Source organism: Mustela putorius, unplaced genomic scaffold (genome assembly GCF_011764305.1).
Source record: "Mustela putorius furo isolate JIRA1106 unplaced genomic scaffold, ASM1176430v1.1 tig00000421_pilon_pilon_pilon, whole genome shotgun sequence".
NCBI lineage: Eukaryota > Metazoa > Chordata > Mammalia > Carnivora > Mustelidae > Mustela > Mustela putorius.
The window spans coordinates 6,247,460-6,265,090 of NW_025421375.1; the positions used below are offsets into that span (position 1 = coordinate 6,247,460).

The 17,631-nt window shown below is 38.6% G+C and overlaps 1 protein-coding gene across 3 annotated transcripts in view; it reads left to right on the top strand.

Moving 5' to 3' along the window:
- Positions 1-17,631, top strand: part of ADAMTSL1 (ADAMTS like 1) — an 899,097-nt gene that overhangs the window by 643,360 nt on the left and 238,106 nt on the right. For all 3 annotated transcript variants that reach the window (XM_013063102.2, XM_004765700.3, XM_004765701.3), the window contains 2 exons: positions 2,062-2,188; positions 15,093-15,167. In XM_013063102.2, coding sequence (XP_012918556.1) covers positions 2,062-2,188; positions 15,093-15,167 — 202 coding nt within the window. The remainder of the gene's footprint in view (positions 1-2,061; positions 2,189-15,092; positions 15,168-17,631) is intronic.

Here is a 17,631-nt window from a genome sequence, read left to right on the forward strand (position 1 = left end):
ACCTCTTTGGTATCTCAGCTCCAAAGACTCTTCTTCAGGAAAGCTTTCTCTGGCCTCTCTAGCCAGAAATCAAATTCCCCATAATTTATGTTCTCAGAGTATCATGGATCTGTGTTTTATAGTTTGTATCATGATTATCATTTTACATTGATTGTGTGTGATGATTTAAATATACGTGTCTCTGCTACTAGACTCTGAGTCCCAGGAGGGTAGGACCGTATGTGCTTAAACCCTTTGGATTTTGCTCTTAACACAGTGCCTGACCCATAGCAGATCTTTAGCATTGTTGGATAAATGATTAAGTGACTTTTTTGGTGGTGGTGGTAAATAAGTTACTTCTGCCCTCCCATTTCATACCATGTTCAGAATACAAGTGAATATGGAATTATTTAGCTCCTATGTAGGTGCATCTACAGATAAAAAATTTGATAATAAGTTTACTCCAGCTTCATAGAAACACATTACTGAAGTCTTAAGCCAGCATGTGTTGGCTGTGTATGGATGGAGCCTGGGTGAATTCTGAAGAGGCTTCACTGCAGCCTGGGAACATATTGACGTGAATTGCAGTTTGACCATAATGACCCCTTATGGACAGAACCAGCCCTCTTTGCTCCCCGTTATGTTTTCTTGACATCTTTGTATTTCAAAAAATGCCCAATCATTGAAGGAATTACTGCCTTGTCATTTATTTTTAAAGATGCCTGTATGCCTGTGTATAAAAAATACATATTACCACATTTAAAAATAAAACACATATATAACACAATGCTAAATAATTGTATTTTTCAAACCTTTGGCTAAACATGTGTTTGCAATTAATAATTAAAAGTACAAAGAAGAAAATCAAGCCTTAAAGAAAGGTCATATTAACAACTGGATTTTTGAAAGACAACAAATTGTGGGGACTTTCTGGAAAGAAGCCCCTTTAAATGTCACTGCAGTTCTCATTTTATTTTTTAATCGAAGACAGTTGTTGAAGTAATTTGGAAGTGGAATAGGTCTTTTGGTACTAGATCTAACTGGAACTATAGAAGTACAACTTGATGCAGTTTGGCTTTGAATTTTTTTGAACTTGAACATTGGAAAGGAAAGAGTAAAAGTACAGCTTAATTTGCCCACATACGTGATAAGTGCTTGTGATTTCGTTAAGACTGATTTGGACTAAGCATAAATGCTATGTCAGATGTGCTTAGAACTCAGCTACTTATTACCAAAGTGACCTTGGCCAGATTCATGGCCTCAGCTATAAATGGAGATGTCTTACATGATCATTCTCAGAATTAATGAGATACTTGTATTGTGCCTGGTGGGACATAGCCAGGCAGAGAGGGCCTCAGTATTGGTTATCTCTGCCACCCTCCACGTCAATGCTCCTCTCCCACCGCACACACATCCAGTAATCTTGCTTCTGGTGGCTGATTCTGTGATTGTTTCTCTTTTCTTAGTTGAAGCACTAGCTAGAAAAGGAACCATTTTCATTACCATTCAGCAGCCTTGGTGGCTCAGTGGTAGAACTCTTTCACCTGTTATGATTCACCAATTCCTATTGAGGGGTACAATTTGCCAAGCACAATAGCAGTTGCTCAGAGTACATCAATGGACCTAACACACTACACCCCTACCCTTACACAGCTTCTGGTCTAAGGAACAATATGGAATGTGAAAATAATCCATGAAATCTTTTCTTCCATAATTGTATTTTTGTAATTTTAGTGAATCATGATTATTACACTGGGAATGATTTCTTAATTAAGGCTCAATCATATCAACAGGTCAAGATCTTCCTCTCTCCCTTACTTCTTCCCTGCCTGCCCCCATCCTCTGCCTCTCCCCCTTCCACCCCCCTCTTTCTGTTTATGTATTTGAACTGTAAAAGCATCTTTGTCTATACTGTTTTTCTTCTTCCTTAGCTTGGAAATTTCAGTTGCATTGGTTCCTCTATGGGAAGCATGTTTTAGCCTTCCTCAAAAGTGAAGGGAGGGTCCCTGCATGGTGATGGGCCTCACGATGGAGCCCTGCGGCAGGCAGCTGGTTGAACCACACATCTCTTCCTCCTGTTAGATTGTCGGCTGCGATCACCAGCTGGGAAGCACCATCAAGGAGGATAACTGTGGAGTCTGCGGCGGGGATGGGTCCACCTGCCGGCTGGTCCGAGGGCAGTATAAATCTCAGCTCTCCGCAACCAAAGGTAAGATGCCACAGAGATGGGGCAATCTGGGGGTTGGCGGGCTAATTGATCTCTTCTGGTCTCGTGCTGGCTCCCCTCAAGCTAGGAATAAGGCCACTACCAAAACGGAGACAAATCTGAACATATTGTAGAAAGCACCATGCACCTGCTTTTGCAGTAGTTTAGATAGAGCAAGTCAGGTAATCCAGAGGACAGCTGTCTCTTGCTCTACAGCAGGACTGAATTCCACGTGGATCAAAATACACTCTATTGGGGCGCCTGAGTGGCTCAGTGGGTTAAGCCACTGCCTTGGGCTCAGGTCATGATCTCAGGGTCCTGGGATCGAGTCCCACATCGGGCTCTCTGCTCAGCAGGGAGCCTGCTTCCTCCTCTCTCTCTCTCTCTCTCTGCCTGCCTCTCTGCCTACTTGTGATCTCTGTCTGTCAAATAAATAAATAAAATCTTTAAAAAAAAAATACACTCTATTGACAGACATGCCCGACATGAGGACAGACTGCCCCCAAGCCTCTGCCTGATACATAACATGATGTAGTATATAGCAGGGGGATAGAAGGTAGAGCACGTAAATCTAAACAAATTCACTCCTACACCGTGATGTCATGCTGTCTTCATTTACAAAACGACCTCTGATTGGTGCTGATCGTAGGTTCTTTCAGAATTAATATCGGACAGTGATTATAGGAAGCCGTTTACAGACTCTTTCTTCTTCATCTCTCTATACTAGCACAGTGAAGTCATGCTTACTAGACAGTAAGTGCTGGGAATGTCACACCATCGTCTCATATCCTGATGACAACCTTCTAGCCAGGCATTGTTTATCCTTGTGTTTTGAATAAGATAACTGAAGCCGAGAAAGATTATGTGACTTGCACAGTCATGCAACTCTAAAATGGTAGGCCCAAGATTCAAGCCCAGAGTCTGATTCCAGAGCCTAAGCACTTCCTCATTGCTTGGACTGTCCCACAACCCTGCTGATCATTTCCTTGATGGGCCATTTTAGAGCAATTAGCTGGATCAAAACAAGGTACCACAAATGTCTGCCCAGCTGGGTCTTGCTGGGGTAGATGGCACCTGTCTAGTGATACCTAAAACAGCCACTCAGTCACACAGTGACTCAGATCATTTAACAAAACACTGTCTTCTGTCACAATCACTGACCTAGGTGCTACATCAGAAAAAAGATAGAAATAAGGCAACTCTTGTAATCAAAGACATACGTTTTTTATAATAATTTGACCTTGCTTGGTAGACTGTCTCCAGATTTTGCCGTTATCTAGAATCCTTCAATAGATCTTTGATTTATCTTTGCACATGTCTCCCCTGGTTTGGGAACTGAGAATGAGTGTCTTTTACTGAATGTGGTTTTGTTCTTCTATTTGTTGACTAGCTGGGAAAAAAACAACTGATGCTTGGCAGGGTGTTTGGCTTTCAGTGGACTTGTAGGTCAAAAAAAAAGGCCATGGATACTAAAGAACTATTCCCAGAAGTCAGGAAAAGGCAGTTTGTCCAAAGGACTAGGCTCTAGGCGGGGAGGAAGAGGTGGTAGCAAGGAAGACTAGGGACTTTTAAACACAAAAAGCATTGGAGGTACCAGCTTAGGGAACTCGACATGCTAACACCCCTGCCGGCAATGAAAAATGTGAATCTGGGGGGAAAAAAAGACTCTGGCAGAGAAAATGAAAGATGAGCTAAGTTAGACATTGATATAGTACATTCAGGTGAGATTTTTTTTTCTTTCATGTGTTGGTAGCTTCTTCTCTACGATGACAAATTAAAGAATTTGGAAGATGAAAACCAGAGGATAGAGGCATAATTCTTTTCTTTTGTAAATCTCTGAAGTCATGGTGGCATATAGGGGAGGGGTGGGGGAAGTTACATTTCAGAAGTCACGCTTGTAGAACACTTTAAGAAATCCTAGAAGAGGTCAAATCTTGCTAATTATTTATGTCATGTAAGTGAATCAATGTTCATTATTTAGGAATCTAGGAATTTCTGCTAGGCACAGATAAAGGGGATGGCTTCCTTTTGTGCCATAACTGCTGTATAGTGGGCTTAGGAGTAAGGGACCCTCCATTCCCACTCATGCTCTCTCCCTGAACACTCTGCCTGGATAGGTATGGGGGGTCAGTCATCAGGGACCTCTGGGGCCTCAATTGCTGAAATAATGTGGAGAAGCTCTGAAAGAACAAACCAAAGCAAATGAAGAGCCATAAGTCCTCCCCAGATCTGCAAATAGATGTTTCAATAAAAAGTGCTCTACGAGAGTAGGTAAATTACATAATGCATAACCTGATGATTATCCATAAGGACAAAGTGCAATTGATTCATTTACCTTAGTGCTGATGACGCCTCGTGACAAAATGATTTATCTCAATAAAGCCCAACATACACACACACCTCACCACAATCTATAGCAGATGCTGAATAAAGTGCCTCGCTTATGTTTTCTCCACCCCAGAAGAATCTTCTGCTCTACATTTACAGACTGTGAGGTGACCCCCAAGCAGGGAAGAGTAGACCACTCTGCAGGGCCCAGGGTGCTGGCCAGGTGAGCAGTGCTCCACCCCTGAAGGCCCGGTGGACCTATGCCAGCTCTCTCCCCTGTACTCTGCCAAAAGACACTGTGAGCCAACCACGTGCTCTTTACGAACCCCTAGCACTAAGATTCCCCACATTGAACTCATTTTCTTCTGAACTTACATCCAAGATTTCTTTCTTTTTTTTTTTTTTTAATGTTATCAAGCCTTGAGGAAACAAAGAGAAAACAGAAGAGTGGAGAAAGACCATGGTGGGAAGTGCCAGAAGGAAATAGAAAAGTAGGAGGAACTTATCCAATGGCTGCCATTTGCTGGCAAATAAGAAAGAAACCATCTTTGTATCAAAAGATAGTGTAATTGCCTAATACAAATACAGACAAGAAAGAGAGCTAGATCAAAGCACACTTCCCCCCCTCCCCACTTTTAAAGGAAAAGGTTGTCCACTGATAGCATTCAATCTTTCCATCTTTCCTGGTCACTTCCTTTCAACTTCTCCAGCCCGGCAGCAACAAAAGAGAATAAATTTAACTAACATTAACTTTTGATTCTTGAAATTAAAGGCTCACTCTCTTGCAAATTGTACTGGCTTGCACCCCATTACATATTTTCCAAGTATATGCAATATACTTAGAACTGGAGCCAGTCTATTTGCTATCAATTTAATGTCTCCAGCTTTGCAAAACTCTCATATGAATTTGTGTGTTTTGAAATCACCTGGATATCTCGAAACTCCTCGGGGACAGACAGACAAAAAAACAGACCAAACAAAAAACTAAATAAAATGTGTTTCCATATGGTAAAAGAAGTCTTGGGGAAAAAGTAAAGCAGGGAAGAAGAATAGGAGATAAGGCTGGGCTGCCAGCAACAGTGTTACAGGGAGTTGCAATACTACATAGATTGGTAAAAAACAAGGACTCACTGACTGCTAAGATGGCATCTGAACTGAGGCCAAGGTCACCACGCAAAAGTCAAAGGAAAGAGAATTCCAGTCATAGAGGCAAATACAAAGGCCCTTGGTAAACGCAAATCTCAACGTATTTCCTGAAGTGCAAAGAAGCTCATGTGACTTAAAGTCAGTTTAAAGAAGCCTACAGGAAATGACGAAGGCAGGATTGGTTGCAAGGTGGGATGAAGAATGGCAAAGATATTGTAGGATTTTGTAAGGATTTTGGCTTTTAGTCAGAATGAGATGAGAAGTCATGAAAAGATTTTGAGCAGAGGAATGACTTGATTTATTTTCAGAAGGATTACTCTATGTACTGTGTTGAGAATAGACTATAGTTGGTCTCAGTCAGTTGGTCTCCTAACTAGGAGGCTGTTATGGTGAGCCAGCCCTGGGAAGATGATGGCTTGGACTATGGGCAGTGGTGGTGGAGGTGATTCCGTACTGCATTTCCGTGAATCTAAGACCTCACCGATTGAAAGATGGGCTATTATTTTATGCACCACTATGGAAGAAACAAAAGCTGCCACTGAAATTAAGAAATGTTGACACAAAACCTCCTGACCTTTTAGGGTTTTTATGTGATAGTTTTTAAAGATCTACTTTAGATTTAGATTTTCTTTAAAGCATGGATTATTCATACATACAAAAGACCTGAAATGTTACTAAATTGGTAAACAAATGTTACTAAATTGGTAAACAAACTGACAAAAAACTTTTTCTCAAGATCTATAAAGAATGTCTGAAACTCAACACCCAAAAACAGATTATCATGTCAAAAAATGGTCAGAAGGTATGAACAGACACTTCTCCAAAGAAAACATGCAAATGGCTAACAGACACATGAAAAAATGTTCATCATCATTAGCCATCAGGGAAATTCAAATCAAACCCACATTGAGATATCAAACTGTAATTTCTTTTTAATTATTTTGGGCTGAATTTCCACATGTCGTGGGGGTACCTGTAATACAGAATTGTAAAAAGAATTCACAAAAGAAATAAAATACATTGGTACTGAACTCTTTTTTTTTTTAACAGCTGTATTGAGGTATAGATGACATACAATATACTAGATTCATAAATTTGTGAATTTTTACATATGCATACACCTGTGAAAACAAACATACCCCTCATCCCAAAAGTTTTGTTGTGCCCTTCTGCTCTGCCAGCCCTGCCCCCTGGCAACCACTGATCTTTTTATCATAATGGATTTAACTACATTTTCTAGAATTTTACATAAATGGAATTATACAGTACATGCTATAGTCCAAATGGCTTCTTTTATTCACCATAATTATTTTGAGATTCATTAATGTAGCATGTATCAGTAGTTTATTTTATTTTATTGCTGTATAGAACCACAGTTTGTTTATTCATGCACCTGCTGACAGGCATTTGAGTTGTTTTCACTTGGGAGGTCTTATAAATAAAGCTGCTATGAACATTCATGTACACATTTTTGTATGAACCTATGCTTTTCTTAGATAAATTCCTGGGAGTTGAACGTCTAGATCATATGGTAGATACATATTTGATATTTTAAGAAACTGCTAGACTTTTTTTGAGAGTAATTTACTATTTTGCTTTTCTACCAGCAATGTGTAAGAGTTTCACTTGTTCCACATTCTTTCCATCACTTGATATTGTCAATTTTTTTTCTTTTAACCATACTAATTGGTACATATTCATATGTCATCATTGTTTTAATTTGCATTTTCCTGATGACTAAAGATGTTGAATATCTTTTCATGTTGTATTAGCCTCCAGTTGCTGCTGTATCAAATTGCCACAAACTTAATGTCTCAAAGCAACACATTATTTTATGGTTCTGGAGGGTCAGAACTCTGAAATGGGTCTTGTTAGATGAATTCAGTGTTGAGTGGGACTGGAAGTCCTAGGGGCTAATTGATTTTCTTTGATTTGGCCTTTTTAGCTTCTGTTAGGTTATCTATGTTCCTTGGTATCTTTGGAGTCTGCAGTGTAAAATCTTTAGATCCTCTTCTACCTCTGTCTCCTCTTCTACCTCTCCCAGTTTAAAGAGTCCTCGTTATTACGTTGGGCCCACCCAGATCATCCAAGATAATCTCTTTAAATTCTGCTGATTACCAGTTTTAGTTTCATCAGCAATCGTAATTCCTCCTTAACATAATGTTTTCATCGGTTCTGGGGATTAGAACATGGTCATCTTTAGCGGAGCAAGAGAGTAAAATTATACTGCCCAGTATGGAAATGCTTATTTCTTCTTTGGGGTAGTGTTGGTTCATGTCCTTTGCCCAGTTTTTATATGCGTTTGATTTCCTACCATTCAATTTGGGAATTCTCAATGCATTCTGGGTACATGTTCTTGGTCAGATGTGTGATTCGAAAATATTTTCTCTCCATAGGTACCTTTTTGTTCCCCAAAACTGACTTCATATTAGCTTTCATAGAGCAAAAACTTCTGATTTTGATGAAGACCAGTCATCAGTTTTTTCTTGCTAGGACTGTGCTTTAACATTGTACATAAGAACTTGCCTCATCCCAGGTCACCAATCTTCTCCTATATTTCCTTCTAAAATTGTTACAGTTTTATACGTAAGCTTTTATATCAGTGACCAATTTTCAGTTAATTTCTATATAAGGTATATGTCAGTATTATAAGATATATCTAGGTTAATTCTTTTGTGGGAGAGGTATAACAATGTCCAACTCTTCCAGCCTCATTTGTTGAAAAGATGTCCTTTACTCTCTTAAATTGCCTTTAAAATTTTGTCGAAAGTTCATTGGCCATTTCTGCATGGGTCTTTTCTTGGACTCTCTAGACTGATCTATGTGTCAGTCCTTCACCAATACAACATTGTCTTGGTCACTATAGCTTTAAGGGAAGTCTTAAAATAAAATAGTTTGATGCCTCCAACTCAAAGCTTCTTTTGAAACTCATTTGGCTATTCTATATTAATTTCTTTGCCCTTCCATATAAATTTTTCAATCTACTTGTCCCTATTAATAAAAAATATTGCTGAAATTTTGATTTACAATTTTGTTAATTCTATAGATTGATCCATGGGGAATGGGCATCTTTACTATGTTAAGTCACTTAACCTATGAGCACTTCATGGCTGTCCATTCCTTTAGGTCTTCTCTCATTCCTTTCATAGGCCTTTATTGGTTTTCAGAGTACATGTCCTTGTACTTTCGTTAAACTTGTACCTCTTATTTCTTGCCCTATTGCACTGACATTTTATTTTTTATTTAAATATCCAATTCTATATGGCTAGTTTATTTTTAAGTGTTGGCTGCATATTTTACAAACTTGCTAACTCAGTTATTTGTTCTGAGAGTTTGGGGATTTTCTACATAAACTATCATCTTGTTTTACAAATAAGGGTGGCTTTACTTCTTCCTTTTCAAATTGTAAACCACTTATTTATTTTTATGACCTCATTGCACTGGCAAGCATGTCTAATATGATACTGAATAGAAGAGGCAAAAAAAAAAAAAAAAAGAATAGACGAGGCAGTTGTGGATATCCTTATCTCATTTCTAGTCTTAAGAGGGAAAGCATTCAGTTTCTCACCATTGAGTATGAAGTTAGCTGTCCTTTATCACATTAAGGAAGTTCTTTTTTATTCTTAATATGCTGAGAGTTATTATAATGAATGAATGTTGAATTTTATCATGCTTTTTCTGCTTCAAATGATTGTGTTCATATGGCTTTTCTTCCTTAGACTTTTATTGTGATGGTTAACGTTAATTGATTTTCAAATAAAGAATCAGCCTTGTTTTCCTGGGATAAACTCTGCTTGGTCATAATGTATTATTCCTTATCTAGATTACTGGATTTGAATTGCTGGTGTTTTTTCTGAGGGTTTTTTATATCTATGTTCATGAGAGATAGTTGTCTGTAGGATCCTTTTTAAAAATTTTTTTAATAAACATATAATGTATTATTTGTTTCAGGGGTACAGGCCTGTGATTCCTCAGTCTTATACAATTCACAGCACTCACAATAGCCTGTCTCCTCCCCAGTGTCCATCACCCAGCCATCCCATTCCTCCCACCTCCCTTCCCTCCAGAAACCCTCGGTTTGTTTCCTGAGATTAGGTCTCATGGTTTGTCTACCTCTATGGTTTCATCTTGTTTCATTTTTCCCTCCCTATGATCCTTTGTCTTGTTTCTCAAATTCCTCATATCAGTGAGATCATATGGTAATTGTCTTTCTCTTATTGACTTATTATGCTTAGCATAATACCTTCTAGTTCCATCCATGTCGTTGAAAATGGCAAGATTTTGTGGGTTTTGATGGCTGCATAGTATTCCATTATATATATATATATAATGGAATTATATATATATATATTCATATATATATATATATTCATCTGTTTATGGACATCTAGGCTCTTTCATAAGTTTGCCTATTGTGGACATTGCTGCTATAAACATTCAGGTGTACGTGCCCCTTCAGATCACTACATTTGTATCTTTGGGATAAATACCTAGTAGAGCAATTGCTGGGTCATGGGGTAGCTCTATTTTCAACTTTTTGAGAAATCTCCTTGCTGTTTTCCAGCATGGTTGCACCATCTTGCATTCCCACCAACAGTGTAGGAGGGTTCCCCTTTCTCTACATGTAGGATTCTTTTCTTATACCATCTTTGCCTAGTTTTTGGTAGCAGTGTAATGCTAACTCATACAATGATTTGGGAAGTGATTTCTCTGTTTTTTTTGGAAAAGATTGTATAAAATTGATGTTATTTCTTCTTCAAATGCTTGGTAGCATTCACCATTGAAAATTCTCTGGGTCTGAAGATTTTTGTACGTATGTACTTAAGTTTTTGAACATATAGAATAAAGTTATACTATATAACCTTCATCTTCTTGGATTCTCAACTTTGTCTCAGCTCAAGGAATCCTCCAGGCTTGGGTTTCCTACCTCCTGAGATGCAGCCAGGAAAATCTTTCAAAGCAGGAAGCTGGGGCAGTGTTAACACTTACCTACCTTTTTTCCTGATTCTCACAGATTGCTGTTCTTCTTTGCCTGATGTCCAACATCTTGAAAACCATGGTTTTATATAATTTTCTGACTTGTGGTTGTTTCCAGGCAGAAAACTAAGTCTGGGTGCTATTAATCTATTTGTCAGGAAAGAGAAGTCTTGATGCTGGGCTCTTAACTCAGGTTTGCAACTGTGTAACTAGCTTTTGACTCTGACTTTGGCAGTATTATTAAGCACTTCTGATTCCTCATCTCCCTATAACCCTCACAACTGTTTAGTTCCAATAAGGGTGTCCCCCTATTATCCTAGAATCTTCTTCCAAGCTGCTGACACCCATTTTGCAAGTTTGATACTGGCCGCTTTGGTGTTAGCAACTTAGTTAACTATGTTAACAACTTCGCTGTTAGCAACTATGCAGGCAAAGATAACTGTGGCAGGATTACTGCCTCCGCAAGAAAAAATATAAGTCAACATTGGTTGTGGGCTAATATCTGATTTCACATATATTAGAATGTGAGAGATCGTTTGTCTTAGAGTCTGTGAAATATGGTATTTTGACTCTTGTGGCAATAGGATTTTCTAACTGATTAGATATAAATATGAAGTCAAGGTTGGCTCCAAAGTTTTTGGCCTGGATGACTCTAAGGATGAAGTTCCCAACCATTGAGGAAGATTGATCTTGTTTCGCCTCTTGGATATGAGTCCTCCATTGTGTAATGACCCACAACCTCGATGGGGAGAAGTTGAAGGGCTCAAATGCTCAGCTTCACCTTATTTCATTGGATACATTGTAAGGTAATAAAGTTAGCATGAAGATAAAAAATATACTATGAAAACCTCCTCAAGATTGGCAACTGTATGTACTGCTATTTTTATACATAGCCAACCACATTAATGATGACACTTTTGTTTAAAAAAATTATCAGTCTCATAGATGCAGAGGGAAGACTCTAAAAACATACACATCAACAGGTCTAACAATAGGGCAAACTCAGATATCAGAATAGGAAATCCTGTCTCTTCAAAAATTATCATTATGACCTTTTTGTGTTATAGCAATGAATGACACAAAAAAGTCTACATATGATGAGACTGGAAAACAAATAAAAATATTCAATAGAAAGCTGTGGAATATACATATAGCTGTAGATTCTTTGAGGAAATATTTTAGGTAGAATCTTTACAACAATTTTCTTGAGAAAAGACATTTGTAACCGTTATTGGTGAAATGACAGCATTTATGATTCTCATGGAAAGCTTGTCGATTTAATTAAGAAAGATGTTATCTGATCTCTGAAGCAAGTCTTCCAGAATTGCTGACTAAGAACCTAGAAATAGTCCTGACAACTGGCATCATGGTCCTGTCAACAAAGCCAGAATAGATTAGGCCAGATGCCCTTTGTCATAGAGCAGTGTGTCTTTGTGGAAAAGGACACCCTCAGGAATGTGAGGTCCAATGAAAGAGGGTGTACCCTTCTGCCCCACCAACCGAACCTATTGAATTAATCACTAAAGAAATGGGTGATAAAGCCACACTCTCTTAATAAGACAATTATTAAGACATATCCAACAAAAGAGTGGCTTTTTATCAACATGCAGAATATAATATCAATTTTTTTTCCTATCTTTCTGTCAAATTAAGATCACCACTTCTTAAATTACATTTTGAGATAACACTGTGTTAACAGTGTTAATAAAAACTCCCTGGGTAAACTCTTTGGGGATACCCTGGGTTACATAGAATGAAATAAAGTTCTTGGGTTCAGGGTTTCTTTTTCTTTTTTTTTTTTTAAGATTTTTTTTTTAATTTATTTGAGAGAAAGAGAGAGAGCATGAGAGGAGAGAGGTCAGTGAAGGAAGCAGACTCCCCAGTGAGCTGGGGGCCCGACGTGGGACTCGATCCCGGGAGTCCAGGATCATGACCTGAGCCAAAGGCAGTCACCCAACCAACTGAGCCACCCAGGTTCCCCCAGTTCAGGGTTTCTAAGAAACCAATGTGCTTTATGGATTTCCATGAGCAGGGCAGAGCATGTGATATTTTCCCTTATTTTTTTATCTTGGGTCCCTTTTTCTTGGACCATTTTGCAGGGCTGCTGCTTGGCTGGCCTTTTTTGACACTGAATCTCTGGTACCTAGGAGGGAGCCTGACACTAGGAGACACTCAAAAAATATTTGTGGAAGAAAGACATGAACTTGCCGATTGCCTGATGAGCTGTCACTTGTCCATCGACCTTTTACAGAACCACAAAAAACCAGACCATGACTCTTCATACTTCCTGTGCCTTGTGCTGGACTCTTCAAGTCTGCACCAACTTGAGATGCTCCCTGTTTCCCTGTGATTTAGGCAAGTGCAGGGGGCATGAAGAGACATTCCATTCTAGCCCCATCTCCTGTCTCCATCCTAGCCTCTTCCCCCAACACCCTTCTGGGTTTCTCCCCATCTTCCCTGGGAAGCATACCAAGTTAACACATCAGCCAGAAGTTAGGGTTAATGCCCCAGTAAGTGGAATACGAGTGGCTTCTCACCAGAACAAGAGGGAGGCCGCCTGAGTTGTGTGTGGGTCAGAAGCCTGCCGCTGAGCCTTGCAGAGCCAAACAGAAAGCTTCCCTTTTACTTGCACTTTATTTGACCTGTGGATAAACAAAGACTTTCTATTTCCAGAAATCCCATTGTTTTAACTGCTTTGAGTTTCTTTTGTAAACTTAAAAATCCATGTCTTTATGCAAGACATTTAAAGCTCTATGGGCCCAGTCTGAACACTTTTTGTTCCTTTTCAATATTCTCCTTACATGTTTTGTGCTTACAGCCACAGTCTTGGCTCTCTGAGATTCAGCCTTTCCTTCAACAATGTATGACATTAAAAACCGCGAGAAGGTTGTAGTGTGAGTGGAATATTCAACATTGGAGAGAACTTGGTAAATGTAACCTCTTTAGGGAAAGAATTGAGAGCATATGATTTTTCTTTCTCATTCAACTGGCTATGTTGGAGGGTTTAAAATCATTGTAAAAATAAACAGTCTTTCAGTTCCTGTCCTTAAGGAGATTTGGAAGAGAAGGAGGAAAGTAATATTTACAAAATGCCTCCTGTGTTCCAGGCTATACATCTATATATTGATATCAATATCTGTATCTTTTTACAACAATATTGTGAGGCAAGTGTGGTTTTCCCTGTCTTACAAATGAGGGAAATGAAGATCAGAGAAGTTAGGGAACTTCTGAGATGCATTTGTAGAAATCAGATTCTCCTAAAGAAGGATAATGGTAAGTCTCAGAACATTGGGTTATCTTATAGGATTACTCTTATGGAAACTAAATTTTTCCAATGAGAGCATGATAATGTATAATATCAGAAAACTATGTGTGAAACGAAGAATCCCACAGAGCTTCTGAATACGCTGGTGAATTTAAAGTGCCTGCTTTTTTCCTTTCCTTCTGGAATGCCCTCCTCTTTTTTGACCATGGGCCTCTCCCTGTACTTCTCAGAGGCTCTATTTCATCATCATGAAATGGAGATTGTAGCATCCTCTTTGCCTATGTCACAAGCTTTGGGTGAAGGAATAAATGGTGAATTTAGAAAGTGAAACTCTTCAGTGGCAGGTAAATTAGAGGTATTGTTGTCACAGATGTCACAAGTCAGAATGCCTGGGATGTGTTTGAATATAGAATATACCTCTAATTAAAAAAAATAAATAAGTAGGTTCTGCTTCCAGTGAATTGAATCTCAATTTGCAAGTAGAGTGAAAGTAATCCATTTCTAAATCTGGCTGTGATTCAGCATTGGGGAAAAAAAAAAAAAAGTGTTTTTTTTTTTTTTTAATTTTCAAGCAGAAAATAATAATAATAATTTTCAAGCAGAGAGGGTATGTGAGGGGAAATGTTCATAACCATTCCTGTAACACTTACTATATATAATATTACATGTAGATAGGGTGAAGGATATTAAAGAACTGAGAGGCATGATTTCCGCCCTTGAGAGATTTAACAAATACGAACAAAGATGATTTCTCCTGTTCTTATTTTTCCGAATAATCCAAGATAGTTACTTTGCTAGAAAGAAATTCAGATCTTGATATAATACAGTCATCCTTTGACTATTCAAGTTTATTTTCATTTTCAGAATCTGGAGAAGTTTAGTAATGTAAAACCAGGTTTTAAAATCAGAAATGGAAACTTATAAATTCATTTCTCAATAGATCAAAATTTACATATATGTATTTTAAAAGGTCAGGTCCCCCATAAGTTAACTAGTGACCAGCTTCATTGGCATGTTTTATTTTGAGGGAAATGGACATTTTGATTCCCAAATACTGGTGTTCCTATTTCAAACACTTAAAAGATGATTGTCCTTTGGGGGAGTGTATAAGTCAGTGAATTTATATAGCAGCTAATTGATGATTTTGTATCAAATTATGTGCCTTTAAGATACCCCTTTGTTTCTCTCTAGTGGATGATACTGTGGTTGCTGTTCCTTATGGAAGCAGACATATTCGCCTCGTCTTAAAAGGACCTGATCACTTGTGTAAGTAAGCTCAGTTGTTTTCTTTTGGGTATTGAGAATTTTAGTCACTATTATTTTTTGTTCCCAGAGGAGATTAAAATACAGAAGTGCAAATCCTTCCACTCTATCATAATATGATATTTTGAGGGCTTCTGTTTATCTTTTGGCTGCTTGATGAGATAGCAGAAACCTCAGGGTAATTATCTTTAACCACACTCATCCTGAAAAATACAAAATAGATGCTCCCAATAGGTTTTTCATGAGTCAAGCACATGTTTAGCTTTTGTGAATATTATTTCTCATTCTCTCTCTTCTTCCTCTCCAATCAGTCTCAGTCTTTCTCTTGCCTTGCCTCTCCTTTTTTTTCCTTCTTCCTTCCAACCTTCCCTCCCTCACCTTCATTCTTTCTTCCTCTTCTCATGTTCTATTATTTTATCAATTCAGGGGTCATAGAAGCACCAGACAGCCTTAACTGGACATTTAAAGAAAGCCATAGTGGTATGGTTAAACATTCCATGTATTAAAGACAATACAAAGCCCTCATATACTGAAGATAGCTATTGGGATTGAGGATTGATGGGTAATCACAACCCTAAAGATCAAATGGTAGCATGGCCCCACCAGAATTTAGAAAGAATTGATATCTTCACTCCTGCCAAGGCGGTAGTACACAGCTACATATTTTCTTTTTTTTATTATTAGCATTTACTATTGTTGAGAGGTAGACCTGTAAATTACCAGCAGACAATTAGAGGCCACAAACCAGGGAAGGGGTATAAGAGGATACATTGTATTTTCTACAAAATTCAGTTCCACTGAAAGGCTTGGCTTCAGCTGGTCCCTTGAGCATTTCTGATCTCTCTGCTGTGACTGTTCCTGGATTTCTAAAGAGCCATCTATCATCTTCTGTAATTTCTCCCCTCCCACACACATGCCTAGGAAACCAATTTAGGTAGCAAGCATTATCTTTTGGCAATTGGATTATAAATGAAATCATTCCAGAAAGACAAACAAGAGGAAGATAAATTGGAGCCTGTGAAAGTTCAGATGGCCTACTATAGTCTTTCTAAAAATAAAAATAAATACATTTCATGGGAGAGGCTGGATTTGAGGGGTCACGTGAAGGGAAGGAAGAAGGTGCAGTTCAGGCAAAGCCAGAAGATGCTGATATGTCACCTTATATGGATCCAGGCTCTTGTCGAACCCTGAACAACCCTCCAAAATATAATGTTCACATTATATCATCAAGGGATGATATATGTGTGTACACTATCACCATTCAAATGATTTGCTTCCCCCCTGGAGGATTGGACAGAGGTAACTGCTCGTGTAACAACCCCACTCAAAAACAGTATTTTTCTGAGCAGTGACGGGCCTGCTCAGAATAAAGCTTCCAGGCAGAGATCATCACCAAGTAGGAGACTGACTCCTCCATGCAGAAGAAAGACCCCCAAAGAATAGATTGAAGTGAAAATTCATTTTTATAAATGTATGAGCCTCCCAGTTTTCCTAATTAATGTGATCATTAAGAAGCTAAAGACTGAGCCTCATTTGCTCAAATTGTCCCAAGAACTCAGTAGGTGAAGTGGCAGATGATATTTGTAAATGATGGAAAGCAAAATGGAATTTTTCCCCCAACAGACGTCCTGTTGACAACATACATGGAACTCAAGAAATTTTTGTCTTGTATATCTGGAATATAATATAATACATAATGTAAAATGAATATGTGAATAAATGACACCCTATTTCTCTTGCAACCCTTTGAACTTAACTCTCAGTAGCTGGTCTAATATGGGACTAACCTGAAATATTTGGGGCCAAACCAGAAAAAGACTAGGCAGGCAGTCTGGTCCAGCCCCAACTTATTTTCAACCAGAAGTACCTTGGGAAGTACCGCTGGGAGATCTGGTGATAAAACTGAATCAGTTGCTCAGATCAGACTTAGACTTCCAGGATTTTTCCAAAACTAAGTTGATTCATGTCTTGGAGATACATCTGCAAATGAGTACACATACACATAAGGTGGCTTGAAGAATGAAGGCTAGAGGACGGAGATCCCATGATGTTGGCTTTGCTCTGATGACAACAGCTGTGGTTTCCCCTCCTGTTCCTTCTTGGTGTTGCTCATATTCTTCTGTGAGGACCTCTCTTCTCTAGGTCAGGGGGATGGAGCCTGACCTACTCCAGAAAAAGGGCTACACAGACTTCATTTGAGGGTCGTGGGCATTTCATTGGACACCAACATTCTTTATCTGTTTGTATTCCAGCTTGAAAAAGACAACACTTGGAATAATTTAGCACCTCCAGAGGTCCTAAAACTATCCTAGATCCCCAATCTGTAAGACATAGAAGAAGGGAGTCATTCTGGTTGAATGTGGGGTAGGAGACCCAGTGGCTCACCTGACACTATATCCTTCTGCAAAGCTAAAGATTTTTTTAAGAGTTTATTTGTTTATAAATAAATAAGTAGACAGAGATCACA